Genomic DNA, 20,452 nt, shown 5'->3' with positions numbered 1-20,452 from the left:
GTGACGATAATTTCACCTTATTCCCTCTCCAGGCTTATTTCATCTTATCCCGCTCTCAAGTAAACACCACAGGGACAGTGAGAAGCAAAACTTTAAAATGGCAGTTTTGAACTTCAATCAGACATGTTCCTCATTTTTATTTTATAAAGTAAGAACATTTCAACAGATCCACTATAGTGTCAAAAATGGTAGTTTACATAGTTTTGTTTGATCAGGAATATGTGGAAATTTATTGACAAGATCAAGTCTTCTGAATATTCGTTATCTGCTGTGTGCTGATATTATCTAGTTTGTAGTATATACAGCTGATGTACACACACTCGCACTGTACACACACAGGAGGACGTGCTTTTAAAAGGTGGACATACACAAACACACACAAATAAACCAGCGGAAACAACAATAACAACAGCAGAAACAACATCAACAGACCAAAACGTATTTGCTTAGGTGTGATCAACACTGTTTCTACACACACACACACACACACCTACAATAACAGAAGCAGTAACACCTCTGTCTGTGTTTATTTGTTTAGGTGTAATTAGCTCTCTCACTTCTCACACACTAACAGCATTGATTCTTTCTTTCTGTCCGTGCGTGCGTGTGTGTGTGTGTGTGCATGTGCGTGCGTGCGTGTGTGCGTACAGGTGTTATCAGCACTCTCTCAGCCTTGGATCGGGAGGATAAATCTGAGCACAGTATCGAGGTGAGACTCTTATAAACAACATTTCGACTTCCCTTCGGATTGAAGCTAAAACAGGGAAAAACAAATCCTGCTGTTCTATAATGCACCAGGGGCTCAGAGTATCACTAAATCCTTAACAATACACGTGTTTCAGGCTGCTAAAGACAAATTCATATGTTTGTGTTTCATACTCTGTATTTATAATTTATATAGTTTGAGTTAAAACAAGAATATAGAACATAAAGGAAAAAAGGCTTTAAAAGAACCCTTAAAAACAATATAAAATTTGAAACTCCCCTCATTGGGCTATGCAGCAATATTCTGGCAAATAAAATATAAAGTCAGTTTAAATCCCAATGAAAATGACATGAATTTACCATCTAATATTCATCTTGTCTGTGTTGAGAGTAAAGTGCATGAAAGTTTATTCTTGAGTTTCAGCTCACACTCTCTAGGTTCACTTAGTAGTTGTTTCCTGATTTTTTTTTTTCCTCAGTGGATTGAGTTTAAAATTAGTTATTAATTAAAGCATGGACAGAATATCATGACTATGATTTCATTAACGGGTAATCTTCAGATTACTTCTATAAAATGACCATAAAAATGCTAGAAACATTCAGAAAAAATGTAATTTACATTTTCTCAGAGCCTGCAGTTGATGTCGACCAACAGTCAAAACACTTAAGATTTTTAATTTCCTGTCATGTGACAAAGAAAAGCAGCAAATCCTCATATCTGCGAACCTGCAACCAGAGAATATTTGGCCTTTTTGCTTAAAGTGACTGAAATGTTTTGTCTGTTATTAAAATAGTTAATGATGATTGTTGTGTCGATCAACTTATTGATTAATGGACTAATCACTGCAGCCCTAATTCCCAGCATTTTGAACCATATATGAATTTGCGTTCACCCCCACTGTTTGCAAATGCAGAACAAATCTTAACAGAGAATATCTCAAAACATCATTAAACAAAACTTATTATCCTCTTTCCTTAGCAGGAGCAACTTTTGTGTTCTACAGGTAGAGTCGGAAAAACAGCAATAATTTCTGGGTAAATTACCCAGGTTCCAGTCACTCAAATGAATCTTGCCTAAGCAGCAATATGTAGTTTGCCCATTAGTACCACAGAAAAACTGTCTCTCACAGTCCCTTTTTATTTTTTTTTCTTAACAGAGAATCTAATTATTATGATATTGACCCTCTTCTTTTGAATTCTCAGGTGATCGTTTCAGATAATGGATCTCCGTCTTTGCGCTCCACCGCCACTGTTGTGATCCGAGTTCTGGACGCCAACGACAAGCGACCAAAGTTCACGGACAAACTTTTCCATGTCAGGCTTCCCGAACAGCACCACCAGGCGGGTAAACAGGAGGTCTGCAGGATGGTCGCCCGTGACGATGATGAGGGCTCAAATGCTGTTGTAACCTACAAGCTCCAAGACAACACGGATGAGCGTTTTGAGATCGACCCAGTGACAGGTGTGGTGACATCACATGGTGATTTCTGGCCTGGGAACTACAGTATTCTCACGGTAGGTGTCTGGAAGTATTGTCAGGTAATAGTTTTCTACTTTTTACACTGAGGTCAAGCAAACTGAAGCCAGATCTAATAAACCCACATGGAGTTTTGTGCCGTTTGTCTTTCATCAAGAGAGTTTGTATTTCAACACGCTTGAAGTAAATACTTTGTCTGAAGAGTTGTGCTTCATTAACGTGTCTCTGTGGAAGGTGTGGAGACTTTAAAGCCTTGACCGTGCCCACCAACACTGCTAAAGAGGCTAAATTACCCGTGCTTAATGCGCTGAAAGGCACTTCACTAACACCTGCTCTGGGACCAGTGAATATGTTCTCAGTCCTTGTCATCTCTGCATTGCTGAAGCCAGCAGGTTAATCAGCTGCAGAAAGGCTCTGTAGGATTTCAGAAACATCAAAAGACTGTTTTTTTTTTCTCCTCCTCTGACGTACAGAGCTGCCATTAAGAGTTTCTTTCTCGCCGTGTTGAGCATCTTTACAGATAAAGCAGGTGTTTTTCCATGTTTTCTTTGTGAACAAATCCCATGAAAAGAACAAAACCAACAGGGTGTGAGTCCATCCATCAATACTTTCACACTTCTCCAGTTTGTCTGTGACACTGGTTGGTACTGAAGATGTAAATCAGGAAGAAACAGTGAATTTGTTGGGGACTGTTTTCAGCAGTGGATTACTCCACATTACTCCATATTTTGGGCAGCAGAACAGTGATCATTGATGTGTTTCTAATAGTTTTTTGGCAACAGTGGCGCTCCATGGCTCAGAGGAATGAGATATATTAGTTCGTAGGATCACTTTATGGGAATTGTGATTTGCCGACATATCTGAAATAAATATAAAACATAGTAATATATTGCAAACCTTACCCTTTACAGTTAACGATATCATGAATACTGTGCCGTTATTTTTGTTTTCATTTTGTAAATAATATCTATGACTCATAATTATCATAATAAGACAAATTAGTTAAACCATTTTTATTTGAGCTATTTTAGCTACAATAAATGGGTAAAAATTTTATTTAAAAACTTCTATGAATCATTTCATCTTTGAAATGTCAAAAAGTATTAAAAATGACCATCCCACTTTCCCAGAATCTAAGGTAACGTCTTCAGATGTAATATTTTACACTTCTACACCTGAAGATATTTCATTTACTGTCATATACATTATGATGAAGAAGAAGCTGGAATCAGAACTTTTCTGGCATCTTTGCTTGAAAAAAAAGACAAATAATCAATTATCAAAATAGTCTTCAATTTGTTCTTTTTGATCAACTAATCGATTAATCATTTCAGCTCTTCTCAAAATACATCCATGGTCCAAACAATCATTTTTCAGAAATGTTAATTAAATTTCCATTTTAATTTCCAGATTAAAGCCACAGACCAGGGCAGCCCGTCACAATCATCCACGGCTCGACTCGACATCGAGTGGATGGGCCACCCACCCCCCTCTGCTGAGCCAATCACATTTGACGAGCCCCACTTCACTTTTGCCGTCATGGAAACGGAGCCTGTCACTTACATGGTGGGAATCATCATGACGGAGACTCATCGGCTGAGTTGGTTTGATATCATAGGTGAGGGAAAATGCACACACACACACACGTGCGTGCGTGCGCACACACACACCCACACACACACACACACACACACTCCCTGGCGTGTATTGAGCTGAGTATTGATCAGAAGCTGTTTGCTGTGCAGGTGTGGCGAGAAAAACAGAATAAACTTCAAACAAGCATCACACAAATGAGGGTAATGATCTCTGAAAGAAAACAAACGATGGATAAAAAATATATTAATATTTATTCCCATAATACGCTCAATTTGACAAGAAAGGGCAGAAAACAAAACAGAAAAATCGACCTAAAATCAGAACTCAGTCGTCACAGAATAATAATTTCTCATAGATCATCTCTGCTTCTGTCTGACTCCTGCAGCCAAGGCAAACAGCACAACATATTAGTAAAGGATATCTGACATTCACCATATTGCCACTTATACCAAAGTGCTGACTTGTAAAGCGTCAGCTCACACTGGAGAATACAGCGGGGTTATAGCCATCATCCATCCTTATGAGTCTCCATATAAACTGGAGACAAGTTATTTTCTAAAGGTCAGCAAAGTCCTGCAACAGTGAGTGATAATAGAGGCGGAGCAGGGTGGAGATAAACAATATGAGTGTGAGTTAAAGGAAGAAAATGTACTCTGATGTTTTTACTGTCACATAGCATCAGTCTGTGAATTTCAGTGTTTCCAGGGGTCTTTCTGTAATGAAGTGCTGCAATTTATTTCTTTGAGCAACTCCACTTTTTGTCAATCAGCCTCTTAAACTTCACTTAGTTGTTTCCTGGAACAGTTTTAACTAGTTTGCTAAAACTTGTGACAAGTGCTGTGTTCCTGGTTGTTTAGATCACCTCACTTTGTGTTTGTTAGCTAAACCTGCTGTTGCCTCCCTGTGCTGCCTGAGAGAATCAGGTCAGGGCTCAATCCTCTGGGCTACAGTGTCAGCTGGCTGGCAATTTATCTTTTCTAGCTTATTGTTAGAAACAAAACGATGGTGACCATGAGAGAGAATTTGGTGTAGAAAGTTCTGATTTACAATGGGCTTTGAAATGTTCTGTTGGAATGGTAATGGATCGTTTAATCCATAGAAAAGACAGTTTGCAAGACAGCTTTTTGACATAAAGCAGTCTAAGGCTTAACAGAAGTGGGGTGTGACTGTTGACTTTGGCTGACCCCATTCACCCTACATATCCAAGTATACCCTCACATTCGTGCACATACATGCACATGAACATGGACAAAAAAAGAAAAAAAGACAAAACCAAGGACATAAAACAGTGAATAAACTGTTTCCTGATGATTAAAACTTTCACAATTTTGCTTTTATAGTGTATAAATATGTATAATAAGTGAATTCTTTGACATATGCTTAGTACGCATGTAGTTTTCTGTTCTAGCAAAACAAATTTTCAGAGTTTTACAAATTATAGATAATGATAGAAACAAACAAAAGCTAGATAAATAACACAATCATGCCACCACAGAGGCTTAAGTGTTCCTGGAGTGATGGATGAAGCGAGGGAAAAGGGGGAGGAGGAGAGGAAAAAAAGGTCTTGGTGTCAGTGGTATCAGCAGGACGTTTTCTCTCTGCGAGGATAAATCAGCAGTGTTCCTCCTCTCATCACCTGCCAGATCACTGCAGGAGGGACAATGGCCATTCCTCCTTCTTCCTCCTCTCCCCTCTTGTCCTCTTTATCCTTTTCCCTCCATTCTTGCTTCTCTCAGCCCTGAACAGTATGAGAAAGACTTGTCACTGTCAGAGGGCTCTCTGAAAAATATAAGGCAAGAAAACGTTTCTGTAACTTAAGTGGAAATCAGCGCTCTGACGCCAGAGGTGTCGTTTGTCTCGTCCCCATTTGAGCCTCGCAGGAAAACACACTGGGGTTTGCCAGGCCGTTTCCTGCCAGGCGGGGCAGCATGTGCAGAGAAAGTCCGAGGTTCCTCCTGTTTGCTTTGCTGTGCCAAGCCTGATCCATGCCAGAACTCAACAGAACACAACAGACTCTCTCTGCATCCCTGAGGGGACGTTCAGTTGTCTCATAGCTGCTGCCACCGGATGTCTGATGACATTCAGGGTGAAATAAAATGCAGCGAGTACTCGACCAGTTAGAAATGTTCAGCATTGCAGACCACACCTCCCAAAGTTCATCAACCTTTGGCAAGTACTACCCCCTGACCAGGGACTTTTTTGGGGGTTGATCAATTACCTCTGAACTGAATTTAGACCCTGGTTCATGCAGTGGAAACGTGCATAGTTCCTTTAAAAGGTTCCTGGTTCCTGGGAAAGTTCCTGCGGTGGAAACACGGCTATGTCATGAAGCGAAGGTTCCTGATTGACCTGAGCAGACAGACGTACTGTTCGTTGCGTTGTCATCGTAAACATATTCCTCGTAAATAAAGTTTTCAAAATGATTTTAATGTGAAAACATGAGGAGAAAACAGATTGTGGTTGCTGGTCCAGGTAGTTTTCCAAGCAGAGTTATGTAACATTTCAAGATATTATCCAATGTTCTGTCCAAGAATTCTATCTGCAGAACAATTAGCAGCTGCAGCCACAGGATAAATGTAGTTAAGTAAAAAGGACGATATGATTTATATTTACAAGTACCTCCAAGCTGTTCTTACTAAACGTACGTCATCTGTTTCCCCCTCTGTGTGGTGTTATTTATTTTTCTGTGGTTGACAGCTCTGTGTTCAGTCAGTTAGAGCTGAAGTGTTTGTTGTAGTGTCTGATAATTGTGCAGCGTTTTTCTCCCTGTGTGGTCTGCGAGCATAACTTGGTAATTATCACTGATGGCTTGTCAACCTTCAGATCAACCCGTCGTCTTCTTCTCTTCTCTAAACTGTGCTTATGAAAAACCTAAAGCACCAACCTAATTTTTAAGCCTTTTTCACCTCATGAAGAAACTGGAGACAGACGGCCATGTTTTTATTCTATTTTATTCTATTTTCTTCCACCCCGGTCTGCTCCACAGTTGGGTATCACTGACCCTAATCACAGCCTTGGCAGATAAGGGCTGTTGTGTCACAGGACCCCTCTCCCATGCAGATATGATCAGATTTTGTCGTCCTGTTTTACCTCCCCCCTCTCCAGCAGCACAAACCAGATGCCTATCGACGCTCTTTGTCCGTGAGATAACTCAGAGAGACAAATTAAGACTTCCCGTGCTGTCAAAATAATTCAAACACCTCCTGTGAATCTGCACAAAAACAACACGCCGCATTGAGAGTGGAAGCACAAAATCAGCGACAGGATATCAAGTAGCAGGCGAGGGCTGCATCTCTGCCGTTTGTGGATGGATGCAGCGTCCCTCTGGCTTCACTGGACTGCGATCTCGGATCCGTGTGCTGGAGCGGGTCCCAGCTGGGTGTAATGTGGTCAGGATGAAGGTCAGCACCTGCAGGTCCCAGGCCGCGGCTCTCTGCTGGAGGACGAGGTTTGTCCCCTGCAGGGGATGGTTAAGCATCTGCTCTGAGAAGAGGAGTTCAGGCTCGGGGTCTGAATCCAGCAGGGTTTCCTGATAGCTTGTGATAGAAACACAATGAGAATGAAAACTACTTACATGAAAAATATAAAATCTTTTCCTTTTGAGTAAACGGTGGGGTTTCAGTTTAAGGTCCAACAGGTGGGCAATATGGTGATAAAGTAACATAATAATATTGCTAGGTAAATTCAGGAGGTTTTTCTTTTTCGCGCGAAAGTTCCTCATCTTGGAAATAGTAGTCTGACTGAATTTTGACTTTTTCCAGGGCTTTCAACCGCCTGTCATGTCCTTCATTAGCAGAGAAAACTGATAGAACTTCATTCAGTGATGAATAATGTGAGATTGGGTTGAAAGCTTTTTCTCTTTCTCTTTTTTTCTTCTGGAATACAGGATAGTTTAACTTCTTCTGGCATTTTAAAGTGATTAAAATCACCAGTTTGAGAAAGGAAAAATCCTTTGCTTGAAATGCTCATAGCTCACAAAGATAACCTTGATGAGGAGTCGAGGAGTTGAATTTGGATCATTTTAAAAGGTTGCAAGCCAGAAACATTGGGGACTACTGTTATAATTTGAGGGGGGGGGGGGATTAAGTTTACTATGACCCAAACCTTTAATCTTATAATTTGCAGCTTTTATCGATGATATATAATCCAAAATTTTGACTAAGGTTTTTTTTCTTTTTCTTTTCGCATTTATTTATGTTTTTTTCTGTTGATAGATTGACTGACTGGTTTTGGTATGAATATCCAATGTGCCCATTCAAGAAGTTGGAGTCAGAGAATATTTGATATTTTTCCATAGAAGATGATCAATGATTAATCAGTGATTAATCAGTTATCAAAATTGATTGGATAATTTGAGATATCTGACTAATTGGGTCTAGTTCTATTGATGAATAGCTGAAAAGCATTTCTATGGTCCATTTATGGTGGTGGAGCATAAATTGTATTTAGAGTTTGTGCTAATTCCATGAAGTTTGACTGTTTGTCACACTTTGGCAGAAGTTATTGCAGCAACATCGCACAGCAAGAGTCAAAGGAAAGAATCGATCTTCATCTCTGACCCTCACCATGTTGTCACAACCTCTGAGCAGTGACTCAAATAATACATCTGCAGATCGAATCGGAGAAGATGATTCTCTCAGCAGGAAAGTTGACCTCATTCTGCGTTTGCAGTGTGAGGTGAACAGGTGGCTGGTACTCTTTTCCTGAGCACAGCTTCTGAGGCAGGTCCAGTACCTGGAGGGGAGACCCTGAGGCAGACACAAGACAAGTTGAGGAGTTAAAGCTCCCTCTATTATGCCTCCAAGCAATTACTGGCGGAAGTTGCAGTAAAGAGGTACATCTGTTTTGTGGTCGTTTCAGCTTACCCTCCTCGACTTGCCCTGAAGGGGAACGTTTGCTGCCGTCTTCACTGATCAGTTATTCTGATGCACTGCCTGAGTTTGATCCTTTGAGGATCAAGGAACAACACATTGTTTCGATCAGTTCCTGTACCGATCCTCCATAATGGAAAAAGAAAGAAAATAATTCATACAAGCCGAGTCAAGCTTATTTCTGTAGCGCACTATAATGTAGGTCTCACTGGGTTTTACAGCAGCAGTTACTGCCCAGCCTGGGCTCTTCCAGAAGGCTCAGCAAAACTCATTACAAAATGCCCCAAGTTTTCCCCTTTTACCTATACATTTATAAAACAGATTCATAAATCCTCTGAAGGATTTTTTTTATTTTTTTTTGCTTTGCTCAAGTTCGAAGATTTTCATATCAGAGTATTATTTCCGCTGACCTTGTATGCCATCATGCTGCCTCTAAAATTCACTTTGCAGTAAGACATAATAAGAAAGATGGACAAGCCAGTAGTGTTTGTATCCACCTAACACAACCAGCTCCTCACACCTGACGGATGGATAACAATTTCAGTGAAATTCCCCTTTTCCTGTGTCGCATGACGTCCAGCAGAGCCGGAGATGTGCAATGCTGAAGCTGATTAGGTTGTTTTTCTTCTCATGAAAGGCTTCCTGGGTGCTGACGTGTTTCTTACAGGAAGTCAATCCAGGGATATGGAAATCTAAATCGTTTAAATAGACTTGTCAATGTGGCTAGTTAGTGTGCAGTGTTACAGCGCAGTCATTAAGGCGTGACTAACAGAAATAGACCTCTGGACGACCCGACTATCTATTGATTGGGAACAAACAGAAAAGATGAGAGTGGGTTTGTGTTCATGTATAATGTAAGAAAAGGAAAGACAACAAGGGAAAACAACTAGAGGCAGAAAATTAGAGAAATTTATAAAGCCTCATTGCACTTTTTGAATAAATACTATATACTAAAAAACCAGCGGCCTCAACCATCACATAATAGAAACATACGTGTGTGTGTTTGTGTGTGATCGGCCCTTTGCAAGGTGGATATCTTAATAAACACCATCTGGCTGAGCAGGCATGAGGTTTACCTTTCTCGCGTAATACATGCAACCTGCTGAGAGAGAGAGAGAGAGAAGTCAGGAATAAAACAGAAGGAAGGAGGGAAGGAAAGAAAGAAAAAAGGAGAGGATAAAGGAAGCAAAGAGAGAGGACCAGATGGACTCTAAAGTACAGTATGACTCATTTAGATGATGATGATTCAATTAGATGATGTAAGGAAGAAAAAAAAACAATCATGATTTCAGTCACTAAATGATCAGATACATCAGGATAAATAGAGTATATTAATAAAATGACTATGAGAACATTAATCCATATAAACAAGACACCCACTGTTGGCAAAAACAAGAAGCTGTAAGCAAGAAGGCAACTCAGAGCTCAGTTTTCATTTCATGATTTAGAGGGAATTTTATTAATTTTCTTAGCAGAATACACAGTGAGTACCCTTAAAGTCTTCCATATTTACCATGCGATCATTGTGACTTATGGATGCCGCCGTGATAAATCGTGATGAAATTCTGCGTGATGAGCCTTTTAAAACATTGATCTTAAAAATAAAATGTGGAAATGTAAAAAAAAATTCAGTTTTTGGACTTTTCTCTGTTGCTGGAAAAGTATATTGTGCACATTGGTCCTGTCATGAATGTATTTTTGGTGTCCTCTAAGCCACTGTTGGCTGTGCATATTTATATGCATGACACAATCATAAAAATTCATTAATTCATTCTGTTAGTTAAACTGGATTTCCTGGATCATATTTCAAGATAGATCAGATCATATTCATTGATTTAACATTTATTAATTTCCTCACATTGTCGTCCACCACTATGTTTGGCACGAGGACAGAAAACAGAAGTCAAGGTTAAACATAAACTTTTGAAATCAGATGGAGAAGTAAACAGTCAGCGGGTGTAGCTGCTATTATGGAGGGTCTGAGTGTCTCAGTTGGTTTCTCAGCTCAGTCTGTAAATAAGAGGCCATCAAAATGTCCTGCTGTGATGGATGGATTCATGTGAAGCAAAGAAAATCTATTTTACTCTCTCTCTCTTTGTTGTTCTATTTTAATTCAATAACTTTAACAGCATGAATTTATCAGAAAAACTCTTAACATTTTAACAAAATGCACATTTTCAGAAGTCAGTTTCTGTTATTCAAGCCAGAGTGAGATTTTTTATTTGTGAAGTCAGTTTTATTTATTTGGTCCGTACCACAATTCACAAGTTTGCTCTATGGAGCTTTATAATCTGTACATCACAGGACAGCCTCTGTCCTTAGACCCTTAATTCCAATAAGGAAAAATTCAAAAAACTCCAAAAACCCCTTTAACAGGACATTTGCATTTTGCTGCAGTACATATTTATATTTACAAATAACCATAAAGAGTTGAAAAAGCTGGAACATGTAGTCAGAGAAATAATTTAAATGCATGATCTGTAAATATTTCCTCCACCTGGGACTGAAGCTGAAGAAGTTTCGACTTTTCAAAGTTAGAAAGTGAATCATTAATAATAGCGCCCCCCACAGGGAAATCACAGTGAGTCTTCATATGCTAGAGGATGATGCCAAGATGCATCATTGCTGCAACCAGTCAAAATCAGGCCTGCAGAGTCTGACATATCATCTGAGATATTACATCTGACAGCTGGACACGGTCTGATCCATAACCCCACATACTGTAGCCTCAGCAGCAGATTGAATGAACTTCTTTTTTTATTTCTACCTACCTGTCTGTTCTCCTCATCTTCTGTGTCTCAGGTGGTGATGAGGAAAAAGACTTTGACATCCAGAGGAATAGTGGAACCATTTCGATTGCCCGCCGGCTCGATGCAGCTCGTCGCTCCAACTACAACCTGACAGTGCGGGTCAGCGACGGACACCACAGCGCCACCACGCAGGTGAGAAAAAAGCATAAAAAAACATTTGTACTTGTTAAATCTGACCCTGGAAATAAAGGCCTTTCTTTAGACTAACTAACTTTAGACTTCTTGGGTTTGAACCAGACCATCCTTGTTTCCTGATCCTGTATTTACAGTTGGCTTATTGGGGGTGCAGCCTGAACCTGAAGTGAACGAGTGATGACACCTCAAAGTCACTGTTCTAATAAACCCACTGAGCTGAACCAGCTGCATTAAACAGAAAACATCCAACAACTTTATTTATGTTCTCATTTGATTTTGAAAATCTCTGGTTTAGAATCTAATCTTAATTCCTGCAGGCAGCAGCGGATCAGGTGCTACATGTAAAGCAGCTTTGAAGAACCAGCTTCCATATTTAATGTCTCTCATGCTGAGCATCTATTTTCTCAAACCCTGTGTGTTCCGTCTCAAAACTACAGGCCTACATCCGTGTGGTGGACATGAACGAACACCGTCCGGTCTTCCTGAAGCCACTGTACGAGGTGAGAATTGAGGAGAGATCCGATAGATTGTCATTTGAATACAGAATTTTGAGCAGAGTTTACAGGTGGGTTATTACAGCCAGATTACCTAAGACGACATTCTTTACAGGTAATTAACTGTATGTCAGAGAAGCAGCCAGGTGTGAAAAGCAGCTGAGTACTTTTGTCCCTCTATAATCACAAGAGTGAAAGCCTTAAACAAGCTGTTTGTAGGGGCTTTTTTTACAACAAAGCTGTCTAAACAAACCAACTTTTCATCAAAGACTATGCCAGGATTTCTCAAAACTTGTCCTTGCCATGTCCCCCTGTGGAAACTAAAAAATAATTTTAACAGTAAACCTGAGAGCAATGTAAGATTTGTCATATTTTAGATGTGGCTTACATGTTGGATGAGCATCACTTGTTCTTTCTCTCCTTCTTTTCATGAACTCTATTTGGGGGATAATCCTGATCCATTTCCCATAATTTGGGGCCTTTGGGAAATGTAAACAGGAAGTATAACATGACCATGCGTTCAGTGACATAGCCGTCTGCTACAGCTTGAGCCTTATGTTTTTTTTTAGCTTATATTTGTTTACATTTGGGCAAACTGGCAACATCTAAAGTGCACTGAATTAGGTATTAGCGGTTCCTGTTTGCAGTGTACCCATGGATTTACAAACAGTTCTCACTGCATTCCTTTGATACTGTAGAAAGCTTAAAAACGTGATGACTCTCAGGATTTATGGCAGTGGACTTTGGAGATGATGATATCCTAAAACAAAGTCAAACTGGATCTGAAATTATGTGTATTGTATCTTTGTGTTCAGATTTAACAGGAGTATGATTTTTGATGCAAATTGTGGGTTCTTAAGGTTTTAAAGTGTCCTGACTGTCTTTTCTTCCCTGACAAAAGTCTGTCCGTCTTATACTTCACACCATCTTACACTATACCATACTGTCACGCTGAGTGGTCATAGTGTTGCTCATAATCATTCAATTTAAGATGCCCCTCCTGTGATGGCTTTATGCCCCCCAGTTTCAGAAACATACAAGAAACTCTCTCTTTTTGAATTTAACCAGATAAGATTTGGTTATTTTTAATTATTTAAATTTTTAGTATTAAAATTGTTATTTTTCTTAGCCTAGTCACTTGCCTAAAGTCTGTTTGGTTTCTTTAACTTGTATATCACGTAGTTAGACTCTAACTCCTAATCTTGATCCTGTCTGTCTATATTGATTATTCCCATTAAGGCTTAATTAGCCATGCTTTATTAATTTCTGTTGTACTTGTGGTAACCAAGGAACTAGTTGCAGATTTATTTAAAAAAATATATAACTTTAAATGTTGAGAGACTATTAAAGTCTCCTGCCACCATTCTTTACTGTGATTATCAGGATGTCCATCAGACAGTATAAGGCTTCTGCATCACTGTATTTTTCTTAATCACAATAATCAACAACCTCTTTGGTCCTGTCTCTGCTCTTACAGAACAAATTCTTGTCCTCAAAATGTTTCTGTCTTCAGTCCAACCACTGTTATGAATTAAAAAAAATTGTCTTCAAATTGAAATGTAAAAGTTAAACAATTCAGTTTCATATCTATTTCTCAAACCCTGTCTTTTCCTGTGTTTGTTTTGTTTTATTATCCTGTAATAAAACTTTTTAAAACTTATTTCCTTGTCTGTTCCTGTGTAACTTAAGGTGAGGGTTCCCGAGGATACCTCCCCGTGGAAGGACATCCTGCAGATCAGCGCTGAGGATGCTGACACCAACAGTAAGCTGGTGTACTCCATCCACAGCAGCCTCCATCCAGACAGCACCAAGTTCTTCCACCTGGACCCAAAGAGTGGAGTCCTGGTGATGACGGAGGAGCTCGACTATGAGATGATCTCTGTTCATACTCTGATCGTGATGGTAACGACACAGTTATCTCTGCACAATACAGTAGAACTGAGTCTTATGAAAATACCTGTAATGTACACAAGCAAGTTCTTGTTCTAGTAGCTCTTTAGGAGCTTTCCATCGTATCACATGATCTTCCTCAGTAGATTGAGTTTTTCCAGTTGTCACAGAATTGTAGAAATCCAATTTTCATTTCTTTTAGAATTAAAAATTATAGCAATATATGAAATACAGCTCAAACGGCTTTACAAAAATCTTTGTCTTGCATTATTCTGTAGTGATTTACTATAATTACTTATTTATTTAATAGTATTGTTCCATCGTATCACATGATCTTCCTCAGTAGATTGAGTTTTTCCAGTTGTCACAGAATTGTAGAAATCCAATTTTCATTTCTTTTAGAATTAAAAATTATAGCAATATATGAAATACAGCTCAAACGGCTTTACAAAAATCTTTGTCTTGCATTATTCTGTAGTGATTTACTATAATTACTTATTTATTTAATAGTATTGTTTTTTTTTTATCTTATCTTATTATATTTTTAACTTTTCTGTGAAAGCACTTGGTCAACATTACCACTGCGGTCAACTTTTCATGATGCAAGAAAAATAGCTTTTCTCCTTTTTTTTAATTAAACGGCTTTTAAATGGTTTATTTATCTATTTAGCTGAAGAAATCTTCAACCTATAAAGAAACATGATATTAAGTCTTAAGTCAAGACTGAAGTATACTTGAAAAGTTCAAAATCACCAAATTGGAGTTACTTGGTTTTCATGACACTGCTGCATTTAAACATGCTCTGTAAATAAATTAAACTTTATTTGACCTTAGATTAAATCAATTTACCAGAAAGAACAGACATTAAAACAACTTTTGATCGTTCATAATGCACCTACAAAGAGGAGATAAGTCAAAAAGACCAGGAAAAAAGCTTGAGAAATAATCTCTTCACTCATGCAGCATAACAACAAATAAAATGCATGTATCAAAAAGCAATGGTGGTGTACTCATTATTTTATCATATTTTTCATTATTTTTGTCCAGCAGTTGTTACTATAACAGCCCTAACAGTCTCTTACCACCACAGACACAAACACTTTTCCTCGCTCCTCCTCAGGTGCGTGACCAGGAGATCCCTGTGAAGAGGAACTTTGTGAAGGTGGTGGTTCATGTGGAGGACTGTAACGACCACTCACCATCTTTCCTCAGCCCTCGGTATGAGGCCAGCATCTCAAACCTGGCTCCTACAGGCTCCGAGGTCGTCCACGTCAAGGCGCTGGACAAGGACATGGGCAGCAATGCCGACATCAGCTACTCTCTTCACTCCGGTGAGCAGCAAAGGGGTTATTTCTATCTTCTGTTTATGCCTGCTCATTTTCAGCTTCACTCTGCTTCACATTCATCCACACAAATATTCACACCTGGGAGCTGCTAACCATTTTCTAATGTTGACCACTGGGATCTGCCGCCGACAACCACAGCCTTCTAATGTCAACCTGGCTCCACTGAAGGAGCGGGTTGAAGGTTACGATAATGATACCTGAGAAAGGGCAGAGTTTATCTCAATTACCTTCCCTGCCATGATTTCTGTTTTGGGATTTGAATTTCAACCTTGTGGTCTCAGTCCTCCATTCGCCTCCATCACTTCACTGCCTCTCTCTGCTTCTCACACCGAGCTAAAACATCTTGACCTTCTAAGAGAATGACTGAGGCATGCAACTTGCATTCTCTTGCAGTAGTATAGCATTTATCCAGGGGATATTGCTGATCATGTATGATCAAAGCGGTTGGAAAATTGTGTGGCAGAGGCGCACAGCACCAGCTGCTCTAGAGGAACACATTATGCCCGCTCAGTGTTTTATACAGCAAAGAACATCCATCTTAATAACTAATGCGGTCTCAGATTCAACCTGTAAGACTTTTCTTTCTTAAAACCAGAGAAAAAATGGTGAATAGTGTGAGATAAATGTAACTGTTTTCAGAGCTGTGTCTCTTGTTGAAATGCAGTAGACAGAATAAAGCTGATCAAATCAATGGCACTTTTATCAATAAAAATCTTGACACAGATTGATATTGAAAACCAGTGAGTTAAATACAAAAAAATACAAAGTTGGAGCCAGCAGCCAATTAATTTAGCTTCGCACAAATGCCAGAAACAGGGGGAAACGGCTAACACCTAAAGCTGACTAATTAATATGTTATATCTCATTTGTTTAATCCATACAAAAAACCGAATTATAAAGATGACATGTTGCTGTGGTTTTATGAGCTATTTTGTGAAGGACAATTTTTTTTTAGCCAGTAGCAATGTCTTCCAATCTCTCTCATTCCTGGGCTGCAACTAACACATTTTTTTCATTATCTATTTATCTGTGGATTATTTTCTCGGTTAACTGATCAATTATTTTGTATATAAAACATCACAAAAGAGTGAAAATTGCTCATCATTGTATCCTAGAACAGAAGAAAATGTCATAAAATGTCTTGTTTTATCTGACCTATAATGTAATGCCAATGAAAGCATTGAATTCTCCCATTTGAGAACCTCTTGAAAAATGACTCAAACCCTCAATCAATTACTAAAATATTTGGCAATTCATCTAATCAATTACTTGCAGCAGCCTTAAATTATTTTATTGTTTTACCATAGCCCTGTGTAATCCAAAGAATTTCTAATGAAATCTAATGGAAAAGTAGTGGACCCCTGCCTTCGGGATTATGGTTTTTGAGTAGTTAATTTGTGTAACGCATTATTTCCTCCCCTGCAGGTAACATCGACAACATCTTCTCCATAGATCCAGAGATGGGCTCCATCAGTGTTTCTAAACCTTTGGACCTTCAGCCTCAGGACCAGTTCCACTTGACAGTGAAGGCCACTGATCAGGGCTTCCCTCAGCGCAGTGACATCTGCTCCATCCACGTCCACATCCGCGTTTCCGACCAAACCCCACCTGCCTTCCCTTCAGATGAATACTTAGCAGAGATCAGTGAATTAAGCACCTTCAGAACGCCAGTGGTCACCATCTCAGCTTCCAGCCCTGCTGCACTTCATTATGGGATAGAAAGTGGTGATCCTAATGGGACATTTCACATCAACCCCTATACTGGGCTGATTTCAACCCAAAAGCACCTTGATTTTGAGAGCTGTGCCTCCTACAAGCTCAAAGTTACAGCTTCCACCACAGCTGGAGCCTCGTCCAAGACTGTCGTTTACATCTACGTGATTGACGAGAATGACAATGCTCCTGTTTTTCAGCAGAGGGAGTACTTAGGGCAAATAAGTGAATCATCTCACATAAACAGCATGGTGATGGGAGAAAGAAACACCCCTCTGGTCATCCAGGCTTCAGATGCAGACAGAGATGCTAATTCTATGTTGGTGTATCAGATCCTTGAACCAGAGGCTCTGAAAGTCTTCAAGATAGACTCAAGTATGGGCACCATCTCTTTAATTTCACCAGTTGACTTTGAGGCCAGGGCCAAATATCACTTCACGGTGCAGGTAAAGGACTCGGGGGAACCATCACTGTATGCAGCAGAGCCTGCCAAGGTCACCGTTCACATCCTGGACCTGAATGACTGCCCGCCACAATTCACCACCCCAGTGTACGAGCCATCCATCATTTTCCCAACTGTCAGAGATACAGAGGTTGTGCGCGTCATGGCCCATGACGCCGACTCGACAGTCTCATACAGCATCACTGAGGGGAATCTTCACAATGCCTTTTCAATTCACCCCAGTACTGGAGTCATTAGCATGAGCAATGTATCTGAATTTAGGCCATTTTATCAACTGGTTGTCAAAGCCTCTGACGGCCTCTACAAAGACTCAGCTACTGTCATAGTAAATGTAACAAACCTAACAGCAAGTGATCTTGGATTTGAGCAGAAAGTGTATTCAGCAAGCATTACAGAAAACCTGAAGACAGTCAAAATTTTGGCGGCTCTAAAAGCTACAGGTTGTTATTTAAATGAGCCTCTTTTATATTCTGTGGTAAACCCAATGGAGAGGTTTGCAATTTCCCAGACTTCAGGCGTACTTGAAACAACAGGTGTCCCTTTTGACAGAGAGGAAAAGGACCTGTATGACGTAGTGGTGAAGGTACAAGACATGAGAACACCACCCAGGACGGCTACAACTCAGGTCAAGGTTTTTATAGACGATGTCAATGACAATTCTCCCCAGTTTCTAAACTTGCCATTTTCAATGATGATATCTGAAGACTCTGAACCAGGCGATGTTTTGTATCAAGTAACTGCCATCGACAGAGATTTGGGAGAAAATGGATCCATCATGTATTCACTGGAGGAGGACTACGACCTCTTCAGAATAGATCCCGATGTAGGCGACGTGTCTCTTCAGAGGCCTCTTGACTTTGAAGCCCTGAACAAGTATGCATTGACGGTCTTGGCTATAGACGAGGGTGAGCCCACTCACAGCACAGTGGCACAGCTAACTATTCAAGTGAGGAATCGAACCAACCCAGTTTTCCAGACGCTTCTTTATCCGCTGAAAGTCCCTGAAAATGTCCCTCCATTCACCACCATCTTACACGTTCAGGCCAGAAATCCAGAAGGCTATCGGCTCATCTACAATCTTGAAGAGGAAAATGCCTCAAAACACTTTCACATTGATTTCAAAACAGGCGTACTGACCGTCACCAACCCCCTCGACTACGAGAGTCAGACCATGCATGTGTTGACAGTTCGAGCTACTGACTCTGTGACCGGAGCTTTCTCCGAGGCCTCAGTAGAAATAGAAGTGGAGGATGTGAATGATAATCCACCAGTTTTCTCGAAGCTAATGTACAGGGTGAGCATTCCTGAAGGGCTCCCAGTTGGCACGTCAGTGATCCAGCTGTCTGCCTCTGACAGGGACTCTGGCAGAAATAAAGATTTGACCTACAAGATGGTGAAAACGGAGGGGAATGAGACTGATTTCTTTGAGATCGACCCTCAGAGTGGGTTGATTTTCACAAAACAGGTGCTCGATCATGAAAACACAAAGCACTTTAATTTGAAAATCAAAGCCACTGACAACGGCACTGTTCCTCTTAGTAGTGAAGCCAGTGTCTTTGTAAATGTCACAGATGTTAATGACAACCCGCCCGATTTTGTCAGCTCCCAGTATGAAGCCACACTGGATGAAATGGCAAAATGTGGCCACATAGTCATCAAAATCCAAGCTTCAGATCCCGACACTGGCGACCTGAATAACCTCAAGTACAAAATCCTCTCAGGGAACGAAGGCCGTTACTTCAACATCAACGAATCCTCAGGAATCATCTCTTTTTCTAACGTCTGTAAGAGGAATCTGGATCCTTACTATAACCTGACAGTGGCGGTGTCTGATGGGGTGTTTCAGAAAACGGCACCAGTCAATATTGACATGATTAACAGCAACAGGCATAGTCCGTACTTCAAACAGAGCATCTACGAGGCAGAGCTGGCTGAAAATGCAGAAGCCGGAACTCGCGTGATCCGATTAGCTGCCATTGACCCCGATGATGGGCCCTATGGCAGCGTAGACTACACCATCATCAACAAACTTGCTGATGAGAAATTTGCTATCGATAACAATGGGCAGATTGTTACGACACAGCCGTTGGACAGAGAAAACCCAGCCCAGAGAGTCATAGCTATTAAAGTGATGGCAAAAGATGGCGGTGGAAAAGTGGCCTTTTGCACAGTCAAGATTATTCTCACAGACGAGAACGACAACGTACCTCAGTTCAAAGCGTCAGAATACCAGGTTTCAATTCAGTCCACTGTAAATAAAGGCTCCCCTGTCATTCAAATCATGGCTTACGATGCAGACGATGGCAAAAATGCCGATGTCACTTACACTGTAGACGAAACCGAAGAAGTCACAGAAGACATCATCGAGATCAACCCTTTCACTGGAGTTGTGAGCGTCAAAGAGAGTCTTGTCGGCATGGAGAACAAGATCTTCAACTTCAAAGTCAAGGCTCGTGACGGTAGCCTCCCGTTCTATAACTCCACAGTCCCAGTCCAAGTCAAAGTGGTTCCTCCTGAGGTCCCTCTTCCGAAGTTCTCAGAGCCCCTCTACACCTTCTCAGCTGCTGAGGACATCCCCATAGGGACGGAGATAGGCTCTGTGAGGGCCGACTCCGACATGCCTCTCATTTACAGCCTGGTGAACGGCAACACAGTTGAAAGCAACAAAGACAAAGTTTTCACCTTGGACAAAGAAAGTGGAACTCTGCTGTTGCAGAAGACCATCGACCATGAAAAGACAAAGTGGTACCAGATAGACGTGATTGCCCAGGGGAACCACAACGGGACCGACGTGGCATCGCTGGTGTCTGTCAGCATCCAGGTCCAGGATGTGAATGATAACCAGCCAGTGTTTGATGCAAGCCCATACAGGGCCTTCCTGGCTGAAAACATGCCCGCTGGAACCACCGTTATTCAGGTGAGATATCGATTTGGCTAGAGACGGAGTTTAAC

At 40.5% G+C, this 20,452-nt stretch overlaps 1 protein-coding gene across 1 annotated transcript in view; it reads left to right on the top strand.

Annotated features, from left to right (window-relative positions):
• fat2 (FAT atypical cadherin 2) overlaps nt 1–20,452 on the top strand; it is a 138,173-nt gene that overhangs the window by 57,084 nt on the left and 60,637 nt on the right. The window contains 8 exon segments of the mRNA XM_022760174.1: nt 651–709; nt 1,909–2,220; nt 3,593–3,800; nt 11,452–11,591; nt 12,032–12,094; nt 13,778–13,990; nt 15,099–15,309; nt 16,750–20,417. Of these exon segments, the coding sequence (XP_022615895.1) occupies nt 651–709; nt 1,909–2,220; nt 3,593–3,800; nt 11,452–11,591; nt 12,032–12,094; nt 13,778–13,990; nt 15,099–15,309; nt 16,750–20,417 (4,874 nt within the window).

The sequence above is a fragment of the Seriola dumerili genome, unplaced genomic scaffold (assembly GCF_002260705.1).
Source record: "Seriola dumerili isolate Sdu_G_001 unplaced genomic scaffold, Sdu_1.0 BDQW01000331.1, whole genome shotgun sequence".
Lineage (NCBI taxonomy): Eukaryota > Metazoa > Chordata > Actinopteri > Carangiformes > Carangidae > Seriola > Seriola dumerili.
The sequence above is the reverse complement of the archived record's forward strand: the minus strand, read 5'-3'. Positions and strand labels throughout refer to the sequence as shown.